At 37.8% G+C, this 18900-nt stretch overlaps 1 protein-coding gene across 1 annotated transcript in view; it reads left to right on the top strand.

Moving 5' to 3' along the window:
- ACSL1 (acyl-CoA synthetase long chain family member 1) overlaps positions 1-18900 on the top strand; it is a 38399-nt gene that overhangs the window by 13644 nt on the left and 5855 nt on the right. Inside the window, 16 exon segments of the mRNA XM_033060377.1 lie at positions 1292-1406; positions 1763-1827; positions 3032-3133; positions 6753-6852; positions 7020-7198; positions 9915-9947; positions 10088-10139; positions 10912-10985; positions 11722-11799; positions 14051-14185; positions 15784-15918; positions 16657-16732; positions 16735-16751; positions 17734-17754; positions 17756-17807; positions 18454-18542. Coding sequence (XP_032916268.1) covers positions 1292-1406; positions 1763-1827; positions 3032-3133; positions 6753-6852; positions 7020-7198; positions 9915-9947; positions 10088-10139; positions 10912-10985; positions 11722-11799; positions 14051-14185; positions 15784-15918; positions 16657-16732; positions 16735-16751; positions 17734-17754; positions 17756-17807; positions 18454-18542 — 1323 coding nt within the window.

Raw genomic sequence — 18900 nt, 5'->3', positions numbered from 1 at the left:
ATACTCTTGAATTTCTAATGTGAATTTTTAGAGGTAAGCCACTCATTAACTTGTTCTGGGTCATGTTCACAGTGTACGTTTCTGCTTACTGTCAAAGGAGTGGCAAGTGCTGCATTACTCATACTGTTTTGCTAAAACAAGTTAGGCTTGTTTTAATGTAAAAATATTTTTCCTCTGTGCCTTTAATATACTAGCTGATTTCTATAGACGTGTGTAATATAACATCTGAACATAAACCTGTATTTATGTAGCTTATACATGGAACAGGTGATGATGTCTAGTCCTGCAGGGTACTTTCAAAACAGGAGAAGAACCTATGACTACATATGAACAGATTTTAGTTGTGGATGATAGAGTAACTAAATCTGTGCCTGAATTGCCTAGGGTTTGACTTTCTGAAAGAGCCAGAAATTGATTATTCTGATACAGAAAATCATATGCAGTGTTTACTCTAGGCCTTCTGTTTAACCAGCAGGGCTGTTCCTGATAAGAACTTGCTTGTAGGTGTCTGTCATCATAACAGGACTAATTAACAACTGTGGCCTAATAGTAATTGCATAACTGTAGTTTGTGAAACTTGATTGCTCTCTATAAAATGAGATTAAATAATCAGTCACTCTAGAAAAGGTAATGTTAAAACTAAACTATTAAATTCTTGTATTGACTTCCAGTTTTAGCTTATCTAAGTGCTCAACAGCTGAAAAAATTAATTGTCAAGATACTATTGTCTTAACTGCATTTAAGTAAACTAGGAAGAAAGCCTTTTTTGTAAGATTTAATTTTTAATTGAATTAAAGGACTCTGTTTTCCTTATGAGACACTTGTTTAGGGTGTTGGTGTCCATGTTTAAAATCATGTAGGGTTTGAAACTACATATTGAAGTGTGATTATGTTCTGTCATCTTACTTAGAAAAATAGATCAGGATTGCACCATTAATATTCTGTCTAGACAGCTCTGAGAGTGGATTTAGAAAGCTTGATGAAATTATTTATGGTCTGTACTGCACTAATAGAGGAAAATATTTCTTAAGAAGTGTTTTTGACAAAATGCCCTTTGTTATTCTTTACTGTTCTCATTTGTTCTGTGCTATCATAGGTAGTTAAGGAGTAAGATTTTGCCTTGTCAGGTTCTCAGGTTTTTGGTAATGTAGTTAGCAGTTTGACTCTTGCAAAAATGTCCTGGAAAACCTTGCATAGCTCTCAAAGTTCTCTCAAGAAGAATATTCCTTCAAACAATTTCCATTCATTTGCAGCCAAGATAGTGTCTAACCTTTCTAATTGTTTTTCTTAGGGCAGTGAGCATGCTCGAAGGTCCTCGCTTCTCAAAAGTGATGAACTGTTGATGTACTACTATGATGATGTGAGAACAGTTTATGATGTTTTCCAAAGGGGTTTACAAGTATCAAGTAAGTGTAAAAAGATAGTATTTTAAATATGTCAAGAACTACATATTTGAGCCCTTTTGAAAAGGGGATCTGTCTAGCAATATGATGAATGTATTAGATGTAAATTTTCTTAAGGATGAATTAAACTGATACTCTGTAAATAGAGTTCTGTGAATAAAGTTAGTGCTATATTCCTTTGTCTAAACCAACTTTGTTGCTCTGTCCTTTCTCAGCTTCCTTCCCTCCACCCCTGAAAAAGCCCCATTTGTTGTCTGAAAGTGTCTGCTGAGAATCTAGAGGGTTAACACAAAGAATAGTGTCAGGACAGAGGAGTTGGGGTTAAATTTTGAGTAACTTCTGTCTTTTTTTTTTTTTAGATAATGGTCCATGTCTAGGGTTTAGGAAACCAAACCAGCCGTATGAATGGATCTCCTATAAAGAGGTAAGTAGTCTCTCTTAGTGCTAGACTTGCTTTTGCTTGCTGAGACCATTGATACAATATCCAGTAATGTGATATAACAAATCTGAATTATTCATGTTTCAAAGTAGTAGCAGAATATTGTAGAAAGGTTCTATTACAGTATCTTAAAGGAACAGCCTTAAATATGTGCAAGGGAGAGAAAAAAGACCATCTCCTGTGCTTAGTTTGTGCACCCCAAAAAATTCTAAAATAAAACTCTTATCTTGGCATCTCGGTGCTGTATTGTTTAGAACTTGGGCACAGCAGCTTTGAAGTTGTGTTCAGGGGCTCAGACTGTCCTTGCTTCCAAGGGGCTCACTTTACACTAGGAGAAGATCTATCTACAAATGTTGTTTGGGCTTCCTGACACCTTATCTCCATAGTCTGAATGATGGTTGTATAGGGTGCTAGCAAATCTGCTTCTAACTAGCAGCATGTTGCTTCTTGATCCCTGAAAATATCTGTATGCAAATCTCTATTAACAGCTGTGCACACTTAGGTTGTTCCTGATTTAATCAGTTGGTCTTCAAATTTGCATAAACCTTGCCTACTGCATGCTTTTAAGGTCACTTCTGTGTAACAGGCCTCACTTTTTCCCAAGGTGACTTTGCTGGGAATTTGTTACACACAACCTCTTATTAAAGCTTTGCTTTTGGGGTCATGTGACTAACATGGTTTCAAGTTGTGCTATATGGAAAGAATTTAGAAAATTCCCTTCCCAGGCTTTGTTAATAGAACTAAGTGGGTTTTGCCTCCTTGTTCTGCTTTTTGATGGAGAAATACTATTTCCATAGGCACTGAATTAAGTAAAAAGATGATTTATGTAATGCATGTGATTAAACTGAAATGTTATGTTTAATCATTCTGGGGTCACTTCTTGAGTTTAACACATACAGCAAAACAGCCTTTTCTGTGTATGTATGCTGAACTTCTAAACTTACATTTAATACTTTCGAGTCTGACTGTGGATCAAGTGTTTCTTCTGCAGCATTTTGAGTGCAAGTGTAATAATTCCAATCAATGCAATGTAATGGCACTGCAATGTTTAGGCTGTCAAAGTCACTGAGGGCATCCAAAATAGCCTAAAAAACTTCTCTCTCATTCATACCAATTAATAATTGTTGAGGAGAGTTTGCAATTATGAGCTTGTGCTTACTTTTTTTGTCCTCCTTTTTTACCTCTCCAGGTTGCAGACAAAGCTGAGTGTGTGGGCTCTGCATTGCTCCACCGAGGCTTCAAACCATCTCATGCTCAATATATAGGAATCTTTTCACAAAACAGACCTGAGGTAATTTAACATTTGGTGTATTTGTCATCTGCCATTACTAAAGTGGCCTACTCTTTTATCTCTTTGGCAGTGTACTTCTCTACTGAGAGCCTGACATTTGATGTCAGGAAAAGCTTAAGAACTGACATTGTAGTTCCATGAGCTATAGACATGGCACCTTTTAGCTAAGAGCCAAAACTGGTAGTTGACGCAATGGTTAATGTCTTATATCGTTGTGTTTTGGTTGGGGTTTTGTTGATTTTGCCCCCAGAGCTAAATCCAGCAAGCTGGAGAGCAGGAAAAAAAATCAGGGAATTCAGTGAACTTAACTATTTATCTTCTGTTTCTAGGTTATAGAGGTGGCTTGTTTAATAGGAAGTGAATGCAGTTCTTAATGAATGCAAACACTACTTGGTTTCTCTTAAAAAGTAACATTGGAGAGCCTAGGTAGTTGAAAGTGACAGGAAGTCACAGGGAGGTTGCTTAAACTTCTAAAACACAAGGGAACACTTAGCGATTAAATATTTGGATGAAAATGTGTTAAGGTGATACTTCTGTTTCTGTCTGAGGCCCTGGGCACAAAGATTCTGTGACTGGAAAACTACTGCTGAAGTAGTTTGATAAGTTGAAGTAATTAGTAGAAAAAATGGAAATTGATAAAAATGGGTAGAAAGACTGAAAGTGGCACAATTGAAGATAATTTGTGACAACCATGGGGATATTCAGGTTGATAGTGCCTATCCGTTTTAACCCAGAAGTGGTTCTAGATTGCCCTTTGTAAAACATTGTGAAATATTCAGTAAGTATATATTCTCTAGACCTGTTTATTAAATCTGTTTAATAGGACTGAATTTCTCTAACCTAGGTTTGTATTTAGTAGTTCAAGCTAGTACTTGCTACATTAAGCTAGTTCAGTGTAAACCTATATTAAGACAGGGGACTGCTTCTTACCCTTTATCAAAAAGATGCTGTCATTTTTGATTAAATGCTCCCATTTGTTTGCCATTGCCACAGTTCTGACAAGGTTAGAAGTTCTATCAGTGTCTTGGTCTCTTATTGTCACTAAAATGCAAGCTACAGGACAAGTGACTTGGGGTTCCTTCTTTCTCAACCTACACCCCAAGAAACTCCTGAGCGCTTTGGTGTTCCTGATGGAATTCCATTTCTAACAGCTGTAGATTTATTTCTGTAATAAAGAAGGCTGGAATATATTCAGTTGGGAAGCTGTTAAATAACATGGAGCTACAGACTCTACAGTTCAGTTTCCTGTGTATATGACATGATGAACTGGAAGTAAAAAAGGGAGACAGATGTTTTTGTTGTGCCAATTTGAATTGTTTGTCTATAGATCTTTGTGTGCAAGCTTTCTGCTGGGTTAGTGAGTTTCTGGAGGAAAGCATGGAATTTTGCTCTTGGATCAGAGAAAAAAAAATGCCTAAGTTGCATGGCTTTGAGTTGGTCAGGAATGAGCTGAAAAGATTTGTTTTAAACAAGCAATTCTAAATCTGGGATTTTCCCTGCTCAAAACTACTGGATGGGTGTTGTGACATCCAGTCATAATCACTAATCCAGACAGGAGAATATGTCAAGGGGTTTTTTTGTGTGAGATGATTCCCATTTGTTAATTCAGGGAACAACTGCTGGGGAAATCCCCTAATGGGGAAAATCCTAGAAAAACCAAAACATGGGTTTGTAAATAAAAGTATCACTTTCTCTTTTGAGTTCCTGGAAAAGAGTGATCTCTTCTGGAAGTGGGGAGGTTTGGTTTTGGATTGAGAGAAAACACAACAATGAAGTATGGTTTCCGTATTAGAAGATCAGAGCCATGTCAGGAAAGAAACTGGAAGTCTGACTGTTGTCTATATTTAGTACCAGGTGCTAGTTTGAGCTTTGAGAGAGCTTGAATGTCAGGGTTTGATATTTGCATCTACTCATAATTGTAGAAGCAAAATGAAAAATGTGTCTTGGTAGCCCAGAAAATAAAGATGCTGGTTATATCATTGAGAATGATGATGTGAAAGTTGTTAGAGGATGCAACAGAAAGCTTTTATTGCTGTGTTCAGCTTCTGAAGTCTTTTTGTAGTAGACCCCTACCCTATTAAAATAACTCCTAAACTTCTGGCTGATAAACAGCAGCACAGCTGCCCCCCTTGTTACATGTCCTGGAGGATGCCATTTAACAAGAACTATGTGGTGGACCTTTCATGATGATTGTAATTGTGCCTGCTTAGACTTACCAGTATGTGTAATATCTTACTGAAGGTCTAGTTACCTGTTAGCTGGCCTTGTAGTAGTTTTATAAGAAGTTTTTTTTTTGGACAAGAGGTGTTCAACTTGCCCATTGCATGAATGCTGTCATAAAAATTTCCTGTGTTTAAGGCTGTCTGAATCAGTAGAGTATTTTGGGAAACTGACCCCTAATAAACAGTTTGTAGGACTGAGTTTTGTAACATAGTCTCTATTAGATATTTTATGGAATAATCAGCTGAATCATGTTTAAACCTTGTCAGCATGTGGGGGTTATGTAGCTGGCTAGTCCTGCAAAAAACACTGGGAAGTGTAACAGTTTGGGGGAGGGGAAAGGAAACACCCTGTTATTGAAAGTCTTGTTGAACTGTAAGTTTGAAAGAGGCATGCTGTCTTGTTCCTGTCATGGGGACTGACTAAAGGTACTGAGAATTTTTTCACTCTTTGATGGGAAATTAGAAATGTTCTAGTTCCACTGGCTTTTTCATGTGTCTGGAGGCTCCTGTTTGAGGAGTTGGATGCTATTCTTGGGTGTAGTTTGTAACCAACTAGCTACACCAAGAGTTACTATCAGTAAAAAAAAATGGTATTGCTATCTTACCTTGATGGTACTTTGGATGAAAATAGTCTGGCTGTAAAACATAGCTCACTTAACACATCATAAGGCTGCAGTATTTATTAAGTTTGAGTACTGTACTTGTTAGCAGGTAAATCCTTTGGTACTGCAGCTTGCAGGGATGTAATTGCAATGTTTTTATAGAAGTCTTCATATTAGATTCCTATAAAGAAGAATGGTTGGTGTTGAGAAATGCTGAGAAACTTTCTGGGGCTGACTCTCCAAAGAACTTTTACTTTAATTGCATGTGTTGCATGTCTGACCATCAAATGAGATGCACATAATGTAGGGGTAAGAATACTGTGTGTATATAAATTTAATGTGTGGTCAAGACTTCAGTGAGCCCTTCACTGATTCATGCACAGTAATATGGAATATTGAAAGCTTTGCCTACCTCAATAAGATAAAACAAATTAAAAAAAACTGTACTCTTGCTCAAAGTCTTTCTGTTAGTAGGTAAACTAAGATGACAGTTAATGTTAACTGCTTTTTTCAAAAGTACTTAATATTACTTCTAGGGATAAGGATGAATTTTATTGGATTGGTGTCTTTCCTATAGCTCCTTACTATTTGGGGATTTTCTTTTCCTTTCACAGATAAAAATTGAGTAGGTCTTCAAAGTGAAGGAACAATACAAACTGCCACTTTACTTTTTGGAAAGACTTGTCCTGTGAGCTGTCGTATTAACTTCTTTGTTAGATTTTCAATATGAATCTTTCTTGGAGGTCTGGTACAGTAAGCAAAACATAGTGACTTTCATCTCTTCTCTTTGTGCAGTGGGTCATCATTGAACAGGCATGCTATGCATTCTCCATGGTGGTGGTGCCACTCTATGATACTCTGGGAGCTGAAGCTATTACTTACATTGTGAACAAAGGTAGGACACTTTCAGTAGCTCAGCAACTGAATGTATGATGACAGTGCTGAGTGAGGGCAGAAGTGTAGCCTTCTTCAGAAAAGCCTTCCATTGTGACATACTGAAGTATGTGTGGATCTAGTCTAAACTGAACCTGTCATGTTGATAATATAGTTCTTTTTCATCAGCTGACTTGTCATTGGTTTTCTGTGACAAACCTGACAAGGCCAAACTTCTGCTAACCAGTGTGGAAAAGGGAGAAACTCCAATACTCAACACCATTGTTATAATGGATTCTTTTGGTGTGGATCTTGTGGAACGTGGCAAAAAGTGTGGTGTGGAAGTCTTCAGCATGAGAGAAATAGAGGTAAGAATGCTTAACAGCTTTCATCCCATTTGCTTGCCATAGATTAATTTTAAAATACTTAACTATGTCTTGGATTAAAGTTTACACAAAAATATGAAAAATAATAGGCAGAAAACAACTTGCTAATGGTATTTCACAATGCTCAGAGTATAAAAGTGGATATGCCAAGATGACAGAAAGAAAGCTTATTAACATAGTCCAAGACTGAACACTAGATCTGAGTGTTAAGGCTTGCCCATGTGAAGTATGTGATAATTATGTACTGTGACTAATATTTCAGAAATTCTTATTTCAGGAAGAGCCTATGTAGGTTTTGGTCTTGCGAAAAATGGTGCTTTTCCCTGTACACTGAATTTACAAGATGTTTTCTGGGGGAGAGGGAAAACGTCAGTCAGCTTCTTACAGGATAAGGTTATGGTGATACAGGGGAATGAGCTTCCAGGTGTTGGAAGTAGAAATCATTAATTAACCACTTGATGTCAAGTTTTGGTTTTGTTTGTGGTTTTTGTCTGCACAGATCTCTTAAGCAAGTTTATTTCATAACTTCACTTATTTGGAGAACTGTCTCCCAGGATCAAGTTGCGTGAAGTACGTCTTCATTGTGAGATTATGAAACCAAGTTTAGCCTGGTTTGAGCTGTAGTTCCGATGAAGGCTTGATTCACTGGACTTTGAGTATCTCCAGATAAATGTGCTTGTTTTGTGCAGGTGTCAGTAACTGGTGTGAAATGCCTCATTTCACTGACCTTGTTTTCATAGCAGTTAAGACAGCTATGTTAATAGGGCCACCTTCTGGTAAAGATACAAAAATGACAGCACACCTTCTTTTAACCGGCCTCAGTAGGAGTGCCAGGTTAAAATGGGGCTAAAAACATGAAACAGGGCTAGAGTTAAGTGACTTATAGTTCACCAGCCAAAAGGAACTTAAGTTTAAACTTAGATAGAGTGGCCCAATTGTAAATTGTTAGACTAAAATGAGATTCTTTCCTTGAGTTGAACTGCAGTTCATCTTCAGAGGAAGATGCTTTCCACTGATTTTCTAGCTATTAAAAAACAAAACTGCGGGCAAATGTTGTCTTTACATAAGATGTTTTTATGCTTAAATAGTGACATTCAGTAGTATCATATAGCTCTAATTTCATTAATGCAAACATAAAGTGTTAAGTAATAGGTGTTCCGAGAGCCTTTTGTTTAAATCTTTGAAGATTTAGAGGCAAACTTAAATAGTTCTTATATTCCTTCAGTGAACAGGGAAGTTTTGTCATTTGTTTTTTTTTAAGGGGATAGACTTACAGTATCTCCTGCAAGGTAATTATGAGCTACTTAGGAGCTTAGATAGCTTAAATTAGACTAGAATTACTATTTCTAGCTTTGAGTAGTTGTTTTCTGGATTTCTGGCTTGAGCTTGTTGCCCAACTGTGCATGGGTTATGTGAACTGTTCCTCTGTGTATCCCCTGGAAGCCATCAGCTTAGTTTCTGATTCCCAGTATCTGTGTGTATCATGTGGTTACTTGTAGCTGAGTAACTGTGAATGAATTGCTCTTTAACAGGAAGAGATGGTGTTTTGTTCTAAGAGATCAAAACAAGTGTCTTGAGATCTTAGCTGTATATTCAGTAAATCTCAGATTTCACTCAAAGGAGGTTGTAGGGAGGTACTGAGCTTATGGTGGTACTTGAAATGGAGGTGCTGTTTTGAGCAGACAGCTGTGTTGTAGTGGTAAATCTTTGCATAATGCACCCTTTCAAAAAGGCAAGCCTACAGGTATGGGAATGTTAACTGTGTTTCCAGACATTCTCTTTGTCTTAAACCTCCTTGGGTAAATCTAAGAGGTACATGATACTAAAGTCTAGGGCTCAAAGGATGCATACGCTATTATTTTGTACTTGGAATGTAAAGGCAGTGGTGAAGTTGATGTCTGTCACCCTAGGGTGCTTCCAAAGATATGCCTAACAGAAGGTCCTTGAACTTGCATAAGCCCCTAAGCTAGTATTATTTCTAGTTTTAAATAGGCATGGCAGTTTTAAGTCTTAGTTTGAAGCTTTAAAGCTCATAGATACTGACCATGGGCTTGCAAATATTTTCTCTTACTATATCCTCAGTGTTAAAAGGATTGTTTTGGTATCCTTTCCCTTCTGCCTGAAGAACCCTAACATTAGTGGTCAGGTCTGAGTAACTGAGGAGGAAGAAAGGTTCTGTATGAGAGTTTTTCCAGTGTAAAGGAGTTCAAACCAGCAATGAAACTCAGACTTCCTTGGAGGTGCTTGCTGAGATGAATCTTCCTCCATTTATTCAATAAATGTTGGTGGCAGATGTTGTGCGTAAGGTATAGGATTGATTGTTTGTCTTTTCATAACCTTGAGCTTCCCTAGCGAGTGACTTCTAGTTTATTAGCTGGAGAAAAGCCCTGTGAGCTTTAGGTAAGTTATCAGTTTTGTATTTGTAGAACATTGTAGTTATTCTATGTATTTTTGAAATGTGCTTTAAAGCTTTTGCTACTCTTACATTAACTAGAGAATCACAGAGTGGTTTGGGTTAGAAGGAACCTTAAAGATCTGGTTCCCATCTACCCTCCAGCCATGGGCAGGGATTGCTGTACTGGGTTGCCTTAACAGAGTCTAAATAACAAAATATTATGGTGTTTAGTAATGTTTGATAAATTTAAAGCAAGAAAGCTATGTGTTTATGCCTACATTTTCTCTCTTCTCTTTTCTGTAGGAGCTAGGAAGAGCACACAGGCAAAAACCTATGGTAAGTGTGAAATTGGTTCAATTCAAATCTCCCTATCTCCCATAGTTCAAACATAGTACTAGTATCCTGATGTTTTGTCTAGGAAAATATTTTTCCTTGCTATCTTAATCATCATACTAATACTTTCTTAACTCTCGTAGCCTCCAAAGCCAGAAGATCTAGCAGTCATCTGTTTCACCAGTGGAACAACAGGTACACCTCATTACATTACGTAGAGTTTATTATTCTGTATGTGCAAAATCAATTCAGAAGCCTTCCTCCTTCCCTGTCCCCTCCCCACCCCCCCGCAAGATTTTCCCCTGCTGCTGGACCTTCTTGGCAAGTAGTAGCTGCAGTAGTGTTACAGTAAAGTTCCCTTGAATCTTAATTTTTTCCCCCATTTAGTAGTACAGAGTTGAAGTATTGGGGAATGGAGTTATGTTTTTGGGCTTGGAAATGAATAATGAGTTTGTGTTTATGTAATAATAAAGGCCCTGCATCAGATTTCAGACTACCAATTCTTCCACAGTCTTTTTTTTGTACTCTATTAGCAAAATTGTTCCATAGGTCTGAGCAACCTTGCTATAAGACCAAAACACTCACTTGATATTTGTGATGTTCATACCCACTGGCATGGAGCATAAAGAAAGACTACAGCAGCAAGCTACATTTTAAGAACACATGTGAGAACAGAAATTAATCTGGATTTGGTAGCTGCATCTTCATGGAAGAGTTGAATTTTGAATGAGAAATATATCCAAAAACATGGTGACTTCTCAAGGCTTTGGGCTCCTTAAAAAAGTTAAGGATCACAAACTGATTACTTAATTGTTGCTAGCTGTTCTTGACAGTATTGTTTAATTGATACACAAAGAAATGTATTAATATCAAAGAATGCTGTCACATTAATTTTGCCACCTTAACTGCTACCTTAACTTTAAGGATCTAAATTCCACTGTTGAATCCTGATGTCCTTCTTCCTTAGGAAACCCTAAAGGAGCTATGATCACCCATCAAAACATAGTCAGCAATGCGTCAGCTTTTGTGAAGACTACAGAGGTAACTGAAAAGATAAACATTGTGAACTTGCTTGAAGGGAAATAATCTCATGAGTAAAACAAACATTGAAATCCTTAACTTTGGTCTTAAACTTTAGTAAGATCCAAGTGAAAATGTAAATTGACAGAACTTGGTGCCTGCTAGTCAGAAGTCAATGTTTACTGGTTATTCTGTCAGGATCAAGAACCTGACAGATTTCCAGTCTGTTCTGATGTAAGCAAAATGATATAATCCTGATGTGAATGTGCATTATATTCTGCCATGGGCTTATAGTGTTTCTCTCTAGTGTAAGGAGTACTGTTTTTAAATTAAGCAACTGGTCTCACAGTGAGCTCATGAAAGATACTTTTGATATTAACCTTAGGGTAAATTGGCTAAGTACACTTTCATCTTAGATTAGGAAGTTTATTTTTTTTAAAACCAATAGTATTTTAACCTTTTCTGTCCCCCTACATTTCCAATATATGTAATGGAACTCTCTGATTACTAACAGAATTTATTTCTTGTTAGAAATATATGAATGATAATTGTAATAATTTGGTCACTGGACTCAACTCTAAAAGATTGTTTCTGCTGTGTGTCTTTACTCATGCTAGAAAGTTATTGCAGCTTCATTACAAACAAATCTAAAGCAGGGGCTATGCTCTAGAGTTTAGATGCTAGATTTTACTGTTGTGTTTAACTTAGGTAAAATAGAGAGACTCAATGAGAATTAAACTTTTGCTAACACTTCCAGAAATCCTTTATGCCTTCCACTGATGATGTTCTGATATCATTCCTGCCCCTGGCTCATATGTTTGAGAGAGTTGTTGAGGTAAGCATGTGTTTTAGTAAGTTATTGAGAAACTTACTTTTCTTACAGAATGAGTCTGGGTGATATATGCTCTTCCTTCTTAATTCTTGTAAATGTGTGTGAAACCTTGAAATAAGGTTCTGGAAAGCAGTGTCCCATAAACAGTACATAGTAAACACTAGACAAATAGAAATATTAACCATAGAGCTAGGGTTAATGAAACTGGTTTACTAGAACATGAGGCAATCGCTTAGCACACATACACTGCCTAGAAATTCCCTCCAATATAATTAGTACATTATTAAAAATCCGTGCCATTCTTTAGTCTGCAGACTTCAAAAATAAAGGAGGTATCCTGTTTGTTTACACAAAACTAATTTTAAGTTAAACTTACCATTGCTTCCAAGAAATTTCAGTGAAGAGGAAGGGGTTTTGTTTCAGTGGAATTTTCTTCCAGGAAACAGAAGTGGCTTTTAAAGCCATGTCAATGACAAATTTTGAAATTCTCTTTTGGATCACTTGTTTTACCATATAGCAAAATCTGAGGCTTAATTTTTGAGAATGAAAAGGCTGTGGTTATCTTAATGCTGGCAGCCTTGAAGACCTCTGGGCCATAGCACCCACCTCTGGTGCTATGCATTTTTTGAATGGAAGCAATTCCCTTGTGTCTTTACAGTATGTAAGAAGTTCATGTTTTAATAACTGCACTTCCTGAAGTTGAATTAACACGCTTTCCTTGGGTGAGATTGCAAATACATATGTTGAAGGTTTATAGAGGTAGCATCCAGGCAAGCATTAAAAGGCATATGAAGCCAGAAATTGTATGACTAGGAATCCTAAGTTTTCTACTGAAAGTCTGTGTGTGTGTGTGTATATATAAAGGTACATATTCGTGTGTGTGTGTGTATAAATGTTACAAAGATTTGGTGTAGTACACAACGGAGTTCTATAGGTGCCTCTGGGCATTCAGCACATTTTCTTCCTGGTCGCTTTGATATCAGTTATACCTCAGTTTGTGTTTTACTGCCTTGTCTTGCACCAGAACATACAAGCTCTGTACTGAACAGCTCTGTTCTTGATTATGTAGTAGAAACAGGACAGGAACTTTCATTTTAAAAGAAAATGAAAAGAGTGTTTGAATTGCAGTATTCCTCTGCTGGTTGAGGCCTGTATAAAATAGGTGCTGTAGCTGCATAAGGAAATTAACCAAGACATTATTGGTAGAAAGGAGGAAAGATTTCTTGCTGTTTGGGGTAGATAGGAACACAGACTCTGAGAACCAGTCTTTACAGTTCTGTTTTAAAGTTGATGTTTCCTTGGTTTTGACATATGGAAGTTAGAGGGTCAATGAACTTGACAAATATGTTCCCACCTAGTAAAGGCAGTTGCTGCTCAGTCCATACGTACTGATATATTTGCTACTTGTAGCAGATGGTGGCAAAATATAGGTGGAGGGGAAAAGGATGCTTTAACGTATCTCATGGAGCAAATAAGAGGATGGGATAGTAGGGAATGGAGGAGTAGGTGTTAGAGGAAGCAGAAGAAATAAAAGGAGGTAGTTGTAAACACAAGGAGAGGAGAGAAGTTAGAAAGTAAAGACTATATGAAAACAAAGGGAGGGGTGTAAGGTAGGTGGTGAAGCTTCTTTTACTTCTAGCTTCTAGACAGAAAATACAGAACACAATAGGATTAAGTCTGCCTACCTTTGTGTAGGTCTGAAGTGATGCAGAAATAAACTCTGGCTCTGCTACAGTCTTCTAAAGAGCATCTTCATCACTTTCCTCTGCTCACATTGGTCCTGTGAAATGAGAAGGAAAACCAGAGTCCAAGGAGTGGAAATGAGGTAGCATAAGGCAGAAATCCTCACTGGCCTTGTAAATAGCATGTGCTGACCATAAATACAGAATTTCTAGGTATAAAGCAGGGGACAAGCAAGTCTAATATTTTAAAATCAACTTGCAAAATATTTCAAATGGAGAAGTTCTTTTCAGTCTCTTGCTACCTCTTGAGTCACTGACATTGCCTTATTTGACCAACTGCCCTTTTTGAATAGAGGCTTTCGTGCTAAGCTGCAAAGTCTGGTTTGTGTACACCAGATGTGTCTTGCTATTTGGTCTTTCTAGTACCATCTTAGCGTGTGAGAATGCTGCAGAACTGGTCCAGAAGTTGAGAGGATTTAAAATCTATCTACACTGAAGGACTGTCATACATCTGGAGCTGGAAACACATTGTACCTCCTGTGTTCTCAGAGGGTTTGCTTTTTTTCTTACAGTGTGTGGTTCTGTGCCATGGAGCCCGGATAGGATTCTTTCAAGGGGATATCAGACTACTCATGGATGACCTAAAAACACTGCAGCCAACTGTATTTCCTGTAGTACCAAGACTGCTGAACAGAATGTTTGACAAGGTAAGTCTACAGGCATGAGTGCAGGCTTCTAAGAGACTCCATAAAGTTTGTGCTGCCAGAGTAGGAGTAACTACTGTGCCCTGGAATATTAAATTGCATGCTAACAAATGTGTGTATCTCTAAAAGAGCTGAAAGTGCAGGAAATAGTACTGGTTGCATTAAAGCACTTTCAGGCAGCAAATACTAGTGTTGAAAAGTCTGAGTAGGGGACTAGATTCTCTCTGTCTTGATTAATAACTTAGTGTTTTGCTCTGAGCGAGTTATTTAAGTCTAGTCTACAACACGAAAATAAGGCTTGGCATCTGCATGCCACGCTTTTAGCATCTGACTCATGGAGTGGAATTTGCAAAGCAAGGTCAGGTGTTTGCCTGTGTTTGCATGGACACATACAAATTTCCTACACAGCAGCCAGTGTGTCCTGGCTGGGAGAACTGTAAACCAGCCAGCTGGGAGTGCTGGGGAGGTGTGTCTGTAGCCCCACTCTCCTGTGTGTGCTTCTTGCCTGCTCAGGGTCATCTGAGATGGGAATTTGAAAGTAGATTCTTTCTTGAACTTCAGATTTTAATTGGCCTTTTGTATATGGGTGACTGACTCCTTTTAGGATACAGCCTGGGGAGCTAAAGGATATAATAAATCCTATGACTGCTAAAGAAATGGCAGAGCTGTCTTAGCCAGGACATTGCTCTGATCATGAGGCTAGAGGAGTAAGTACGCTAAACAACACAAGGTTCTGTTTGGCTCGGGAACAAACAGTGCAACTGGAATCCATTTGGAGGGGAGTGAATCTTGAGACCAGCTTCTAGTGCTTAAAATGTAGCTGCTTGTTCTGCTCACACATTCTCTACTGGAATTTGAGAAACAAAGTCAAAGCTTGGAACTTTGTTCTTGTGATTTTTCTCTTGCTTGTTTAGTCTGGTGCCATGAGGCTTCCACCATTTCAACCTCACCCACCCTTGCAGTAACCAAGCATGTGAAACCAGCAGGTTGGGGACTTAGTGTGGCAGGGGAGCATAATGCTGCAGTCTGCATGCTTTGTCATAATGTTGAGTCTTCCTCTTTCCAAATGAATATACTGATGTCTGGGTTGCTGTTGAGTCTGCTCTCTGACTTCCTGAGAACAACTAGAAGGAGCCTTTAAAAAGTGATCTAAAGTGCAAATTTGTACATGCAAGACAGATGTTCATTTGGTGTTTCTGAAGTGACCTGCATCTCCTCACAAGACCCTGTGTTACATTATGCATTATGATAGGATTCTTTTCAGAAAATGCTGAGGATTATGCTTAGTTTAAATTCTGATGATACTAGAACAGAGAAGTAAACAAACAATCCATTTTCATTCATACATTTTAATAAAGAAAATTATTCATTGAAACATCACACAGTTTGATGGATATCAAGATTTAGTTAAGTGCTGATTTCAACTCTTGAAACCGAGGTCAAAATGCACAAGTATTTCTTACTAGAATGAAGATGCTTATCAATAAACATTGTTTTAATTTACTTGGCTTTTACTGTTAAGAGTCTCTATGCATGCATATGTAAGAAAAAGGGAATGCTCGTCTATGAAGATTCTAACCCTAGTCCATCTCTCTTAATAGATTTTTGGGCAGGCAGATACTTCATTAAAGAGGTGGCTCCTGGAGTTTGCTTCCAAGAGGAAAGAAGCAGAACTCAGAAGTGGTATAGTTAGAAATAACAGTTTCTGGGATAAAGTCATCTTCCGTAAAATACAGGTATGCTTGAAAGACTCCAAGTTAAACTTCGCAATTGTTGAGTTTCATACAAATAGTTATAATCTGGTATGGCTTTTTCACTGACTTAAGACTACCTGGCTACTCAGAGCAAAAATCAGAGCTGTCTTTTTTTCAACCTCATTTTTTCAGTTCCCTTAGTTCTCATAATATCAACTAACTGTATTAAGGAAGTCACTCTGAAACAGTCTGATGCTTCTCTTACCACTTTGAAAGCAAACATTGTCCTTCTGAAGGAAGAATGCTAAGTATGGACACAGTACCACCTGTAGCCCCCACTGTCTTCTCCCTGTTGGCCACTAGTAAGTCATGCCTGCTATTATGTGACACTCATTTGCTATGGCCTTAACCTTGGCTGTACAACATGTCCATGTGGCTGCTTTTTATAGCACTCAGGATGTATGAGAAACTGATACAAGGCAGTTAAAAATAAAGCCATCACTGTAAGGCCATGGCTTAAGCTCTCTTTTGCAGAGTCTGCATTGCGGTGACATCATGTATAGATACTGTATGTTTGAGATTCCTTATCTTCCAGCCATTAATGAGACTAAAAACACTGCAAGAAAAATAGCTTGCCATAGCAGACTAAACTTTTACTCTAACATTCGTGGGTGGCACTGTAGGTGAACAGTGGCTTAGGGTGTCACAGAAGATGACTCTGGAAATGCTGGAAATTTCTAAAATGCTTTTGGTGTCCACAGTATCTTATGTCTGTTGTAGGCAAGTTTGGGAGGAAGAGTAAAGCTGATGGTTACAGGAGCAGCACCTGTGGTCTGCAAGTGTACTGACCTCCTGAGACGGCTCTTGGCTGCCAGGTGAGTTTGCTTGGCCTTAAAAATATTTGAACACCTGGCTTCAGCTTGTTAGAACTTTTCTAGCATTCTGATTATATGGATATCTCTTTCTAGTATTCTTGGAGACTATACAAGTGCATGCTCTTTCCCTGAGTTTCTCAGTCCCCTGAAATTTCTGTATTCATCCTGAAGTCTTAACTGAAGTAACCAGCTGACCTGTCTTAGAGGAAGAATTTTTTTCAGGGGCTGTAGCAAGCAATACATTGCCTACTTTAAGTTTCTGGAGTTTGCCTTCTTTACAGAAGTACTTGTAACTACTGTAGAAAATCTAATAAACCATGTGGTAATATTGTAGTATTGCTGTTTTGAAGATGATGCTGGGGTGAATCGAATTGCACACATTGCATTTATCTTCAGAGCCTCTTCAAAGTATATGCTTTTGGAGGTAAAGTTTGAACAGCATTGGCATAGAATAGAACAAATGTGTTAAATGAATTTCAAGTATAGAAAACAAGAAATTATGGAAGCCTGATATTTTAGAGTATTTTTGAAGTTTTGCAGTGGTGTGCTGGTGTAACAATGCATTTTGCACAGAAAAGGGAAGCCTGTCTTATGTATAGGAATCACAGAGCTGTGATGGAGCATAGAGATTCCATTTCTGGCTTTCAGACAATGCTATTTTTAAATTATGTGAATGAAGTTACTGCTAGTGCTATGGTTCTTCATTTCTTTCTTGCTTCTTCTGCTGTTTTCTGTTTTAATCACAGGTGTTACATGCCATGTGAAACTTATGAGTAAATATTGGAACTGAAGGTGGAGTATTAGCACTCTAAAATAGTGTATTGTGATAAAAATTAATACTTCAGATTTTTTTAGAAGGTGCTGAGAGCTTAGGTACACTGAATTTAAATAATTAGAAGAAAAAAAAATTAATTGCATTTAATGAAGAAACTTTGTGTTGAAAAGTAATGGTCTTAGATTATATTTTGATTTCACTTTCTAGTTCTATGAAGGTTATGGGCAGGACTGAATGCACAGCTGGATGCTCCCTGTCATTGCCTGGTGACTGGACAGCAGGTATGATGTTCAGCTGTCTACCTGTCTCCTAAATTTTAGGACTACTGGCATTTTTTAGATGTCCCTCATGACTTATTTAATCTTCAGTAACACCTATCATGAAGGATAAGACTTGTTTTGTTCAAGTGAAATAAGTTTTTAAGGAATCCCTTGACATTTCTACCCCTAAATAGCTATGAATGTTCAGTAATTCAAACTCCTAATAGGACTTGCTCTTGTAAGTTGGGGTAACTTTAGGAGAAGAGAGTTTATCATATTAACCCTTGTATTTGCTATCCACACAAATCTTCTGTGCATAAAGGCAGTGCTGGAAATACAAATGGCATTTTTTTGGTGTTGGAATCAGAGTTTGCACTTCCCCCAGCTGTTACATCTCTACTTTCTACCTGAAATAATATTGCTAATGGAAATTATAGTGGGACTTCTGCTGCTTAAATAGGTCTGTAGAGTGAGGATCCTAAGAAATAGGAAGACTGAGTTCAGCTTGTAACATTCATAAGGATATCTGAGAATTTAATGTTTCAGTCTTGGCAAATTTAAGCTACCAAAAATCAGTCTTCTATCTTTCTTTAGTGTGTCAGCAGCTTATTTTTTCATGATCTGGCTAAAAACCATCAGGCTATTGAAGTGTTACTCTATTTAATAGGTCATGTTGGAGCACCGATGCCATGCAATATCATCAAGCTTGTTGATGTACAAGAAATGAATTACTTGGCTGCCAAAGGAGAGGGTGAGGTAAGTAATTTCAGAAAGTCAATATGAGCATCTTAGGAAATTCTGTAAAATGGTGTTTTTTTGGTTTTTTTTGTTCCTGAAATAACTGAGTTTAGTACAAGTGCTAAACATGGTCTGCTGCTTAAAATCTAAGATGTCTGCATGTGATACCAGTTAATGATTCACAGAAGCAAGTCAGGAAATAGTATATGGGAGGGGAGAAGGAAGAGTTATCCCACAGGTTAACAGATGGTTATGTGACCATACATAAGGCTGTATGACCAAGGCAGCATCTTCCAGCTGTGGAATAGCTGGGAAGTGGGCTTCCCTCCTGCCCTACTTCCAAGGGCCAGAGAACAACTGATGCATATAGCCAGTT

The sequence above is a fragment of the Catharus ustulatus genome, chromosome 5, assembly GCF_009819885.2.
Source record: "Catharus ustulatus isolate bCatUst1 chromosome 5, bCatUst1.pri.v2, whole genome shotgun sequence".
In the NCBI taxonomy this organism is placed as follows: domain Eukaryota; kingdom Metazoa; phylum Chordata; class Aves; order Passeriformes; family Turdidae; genus Catharus; species Catharus ustulatus.
The sequence above is the reverse complement of the archived record's forward strand: the minus strand, read 5'-3'. Positions and strand labels throughout refer to the sequence as shown.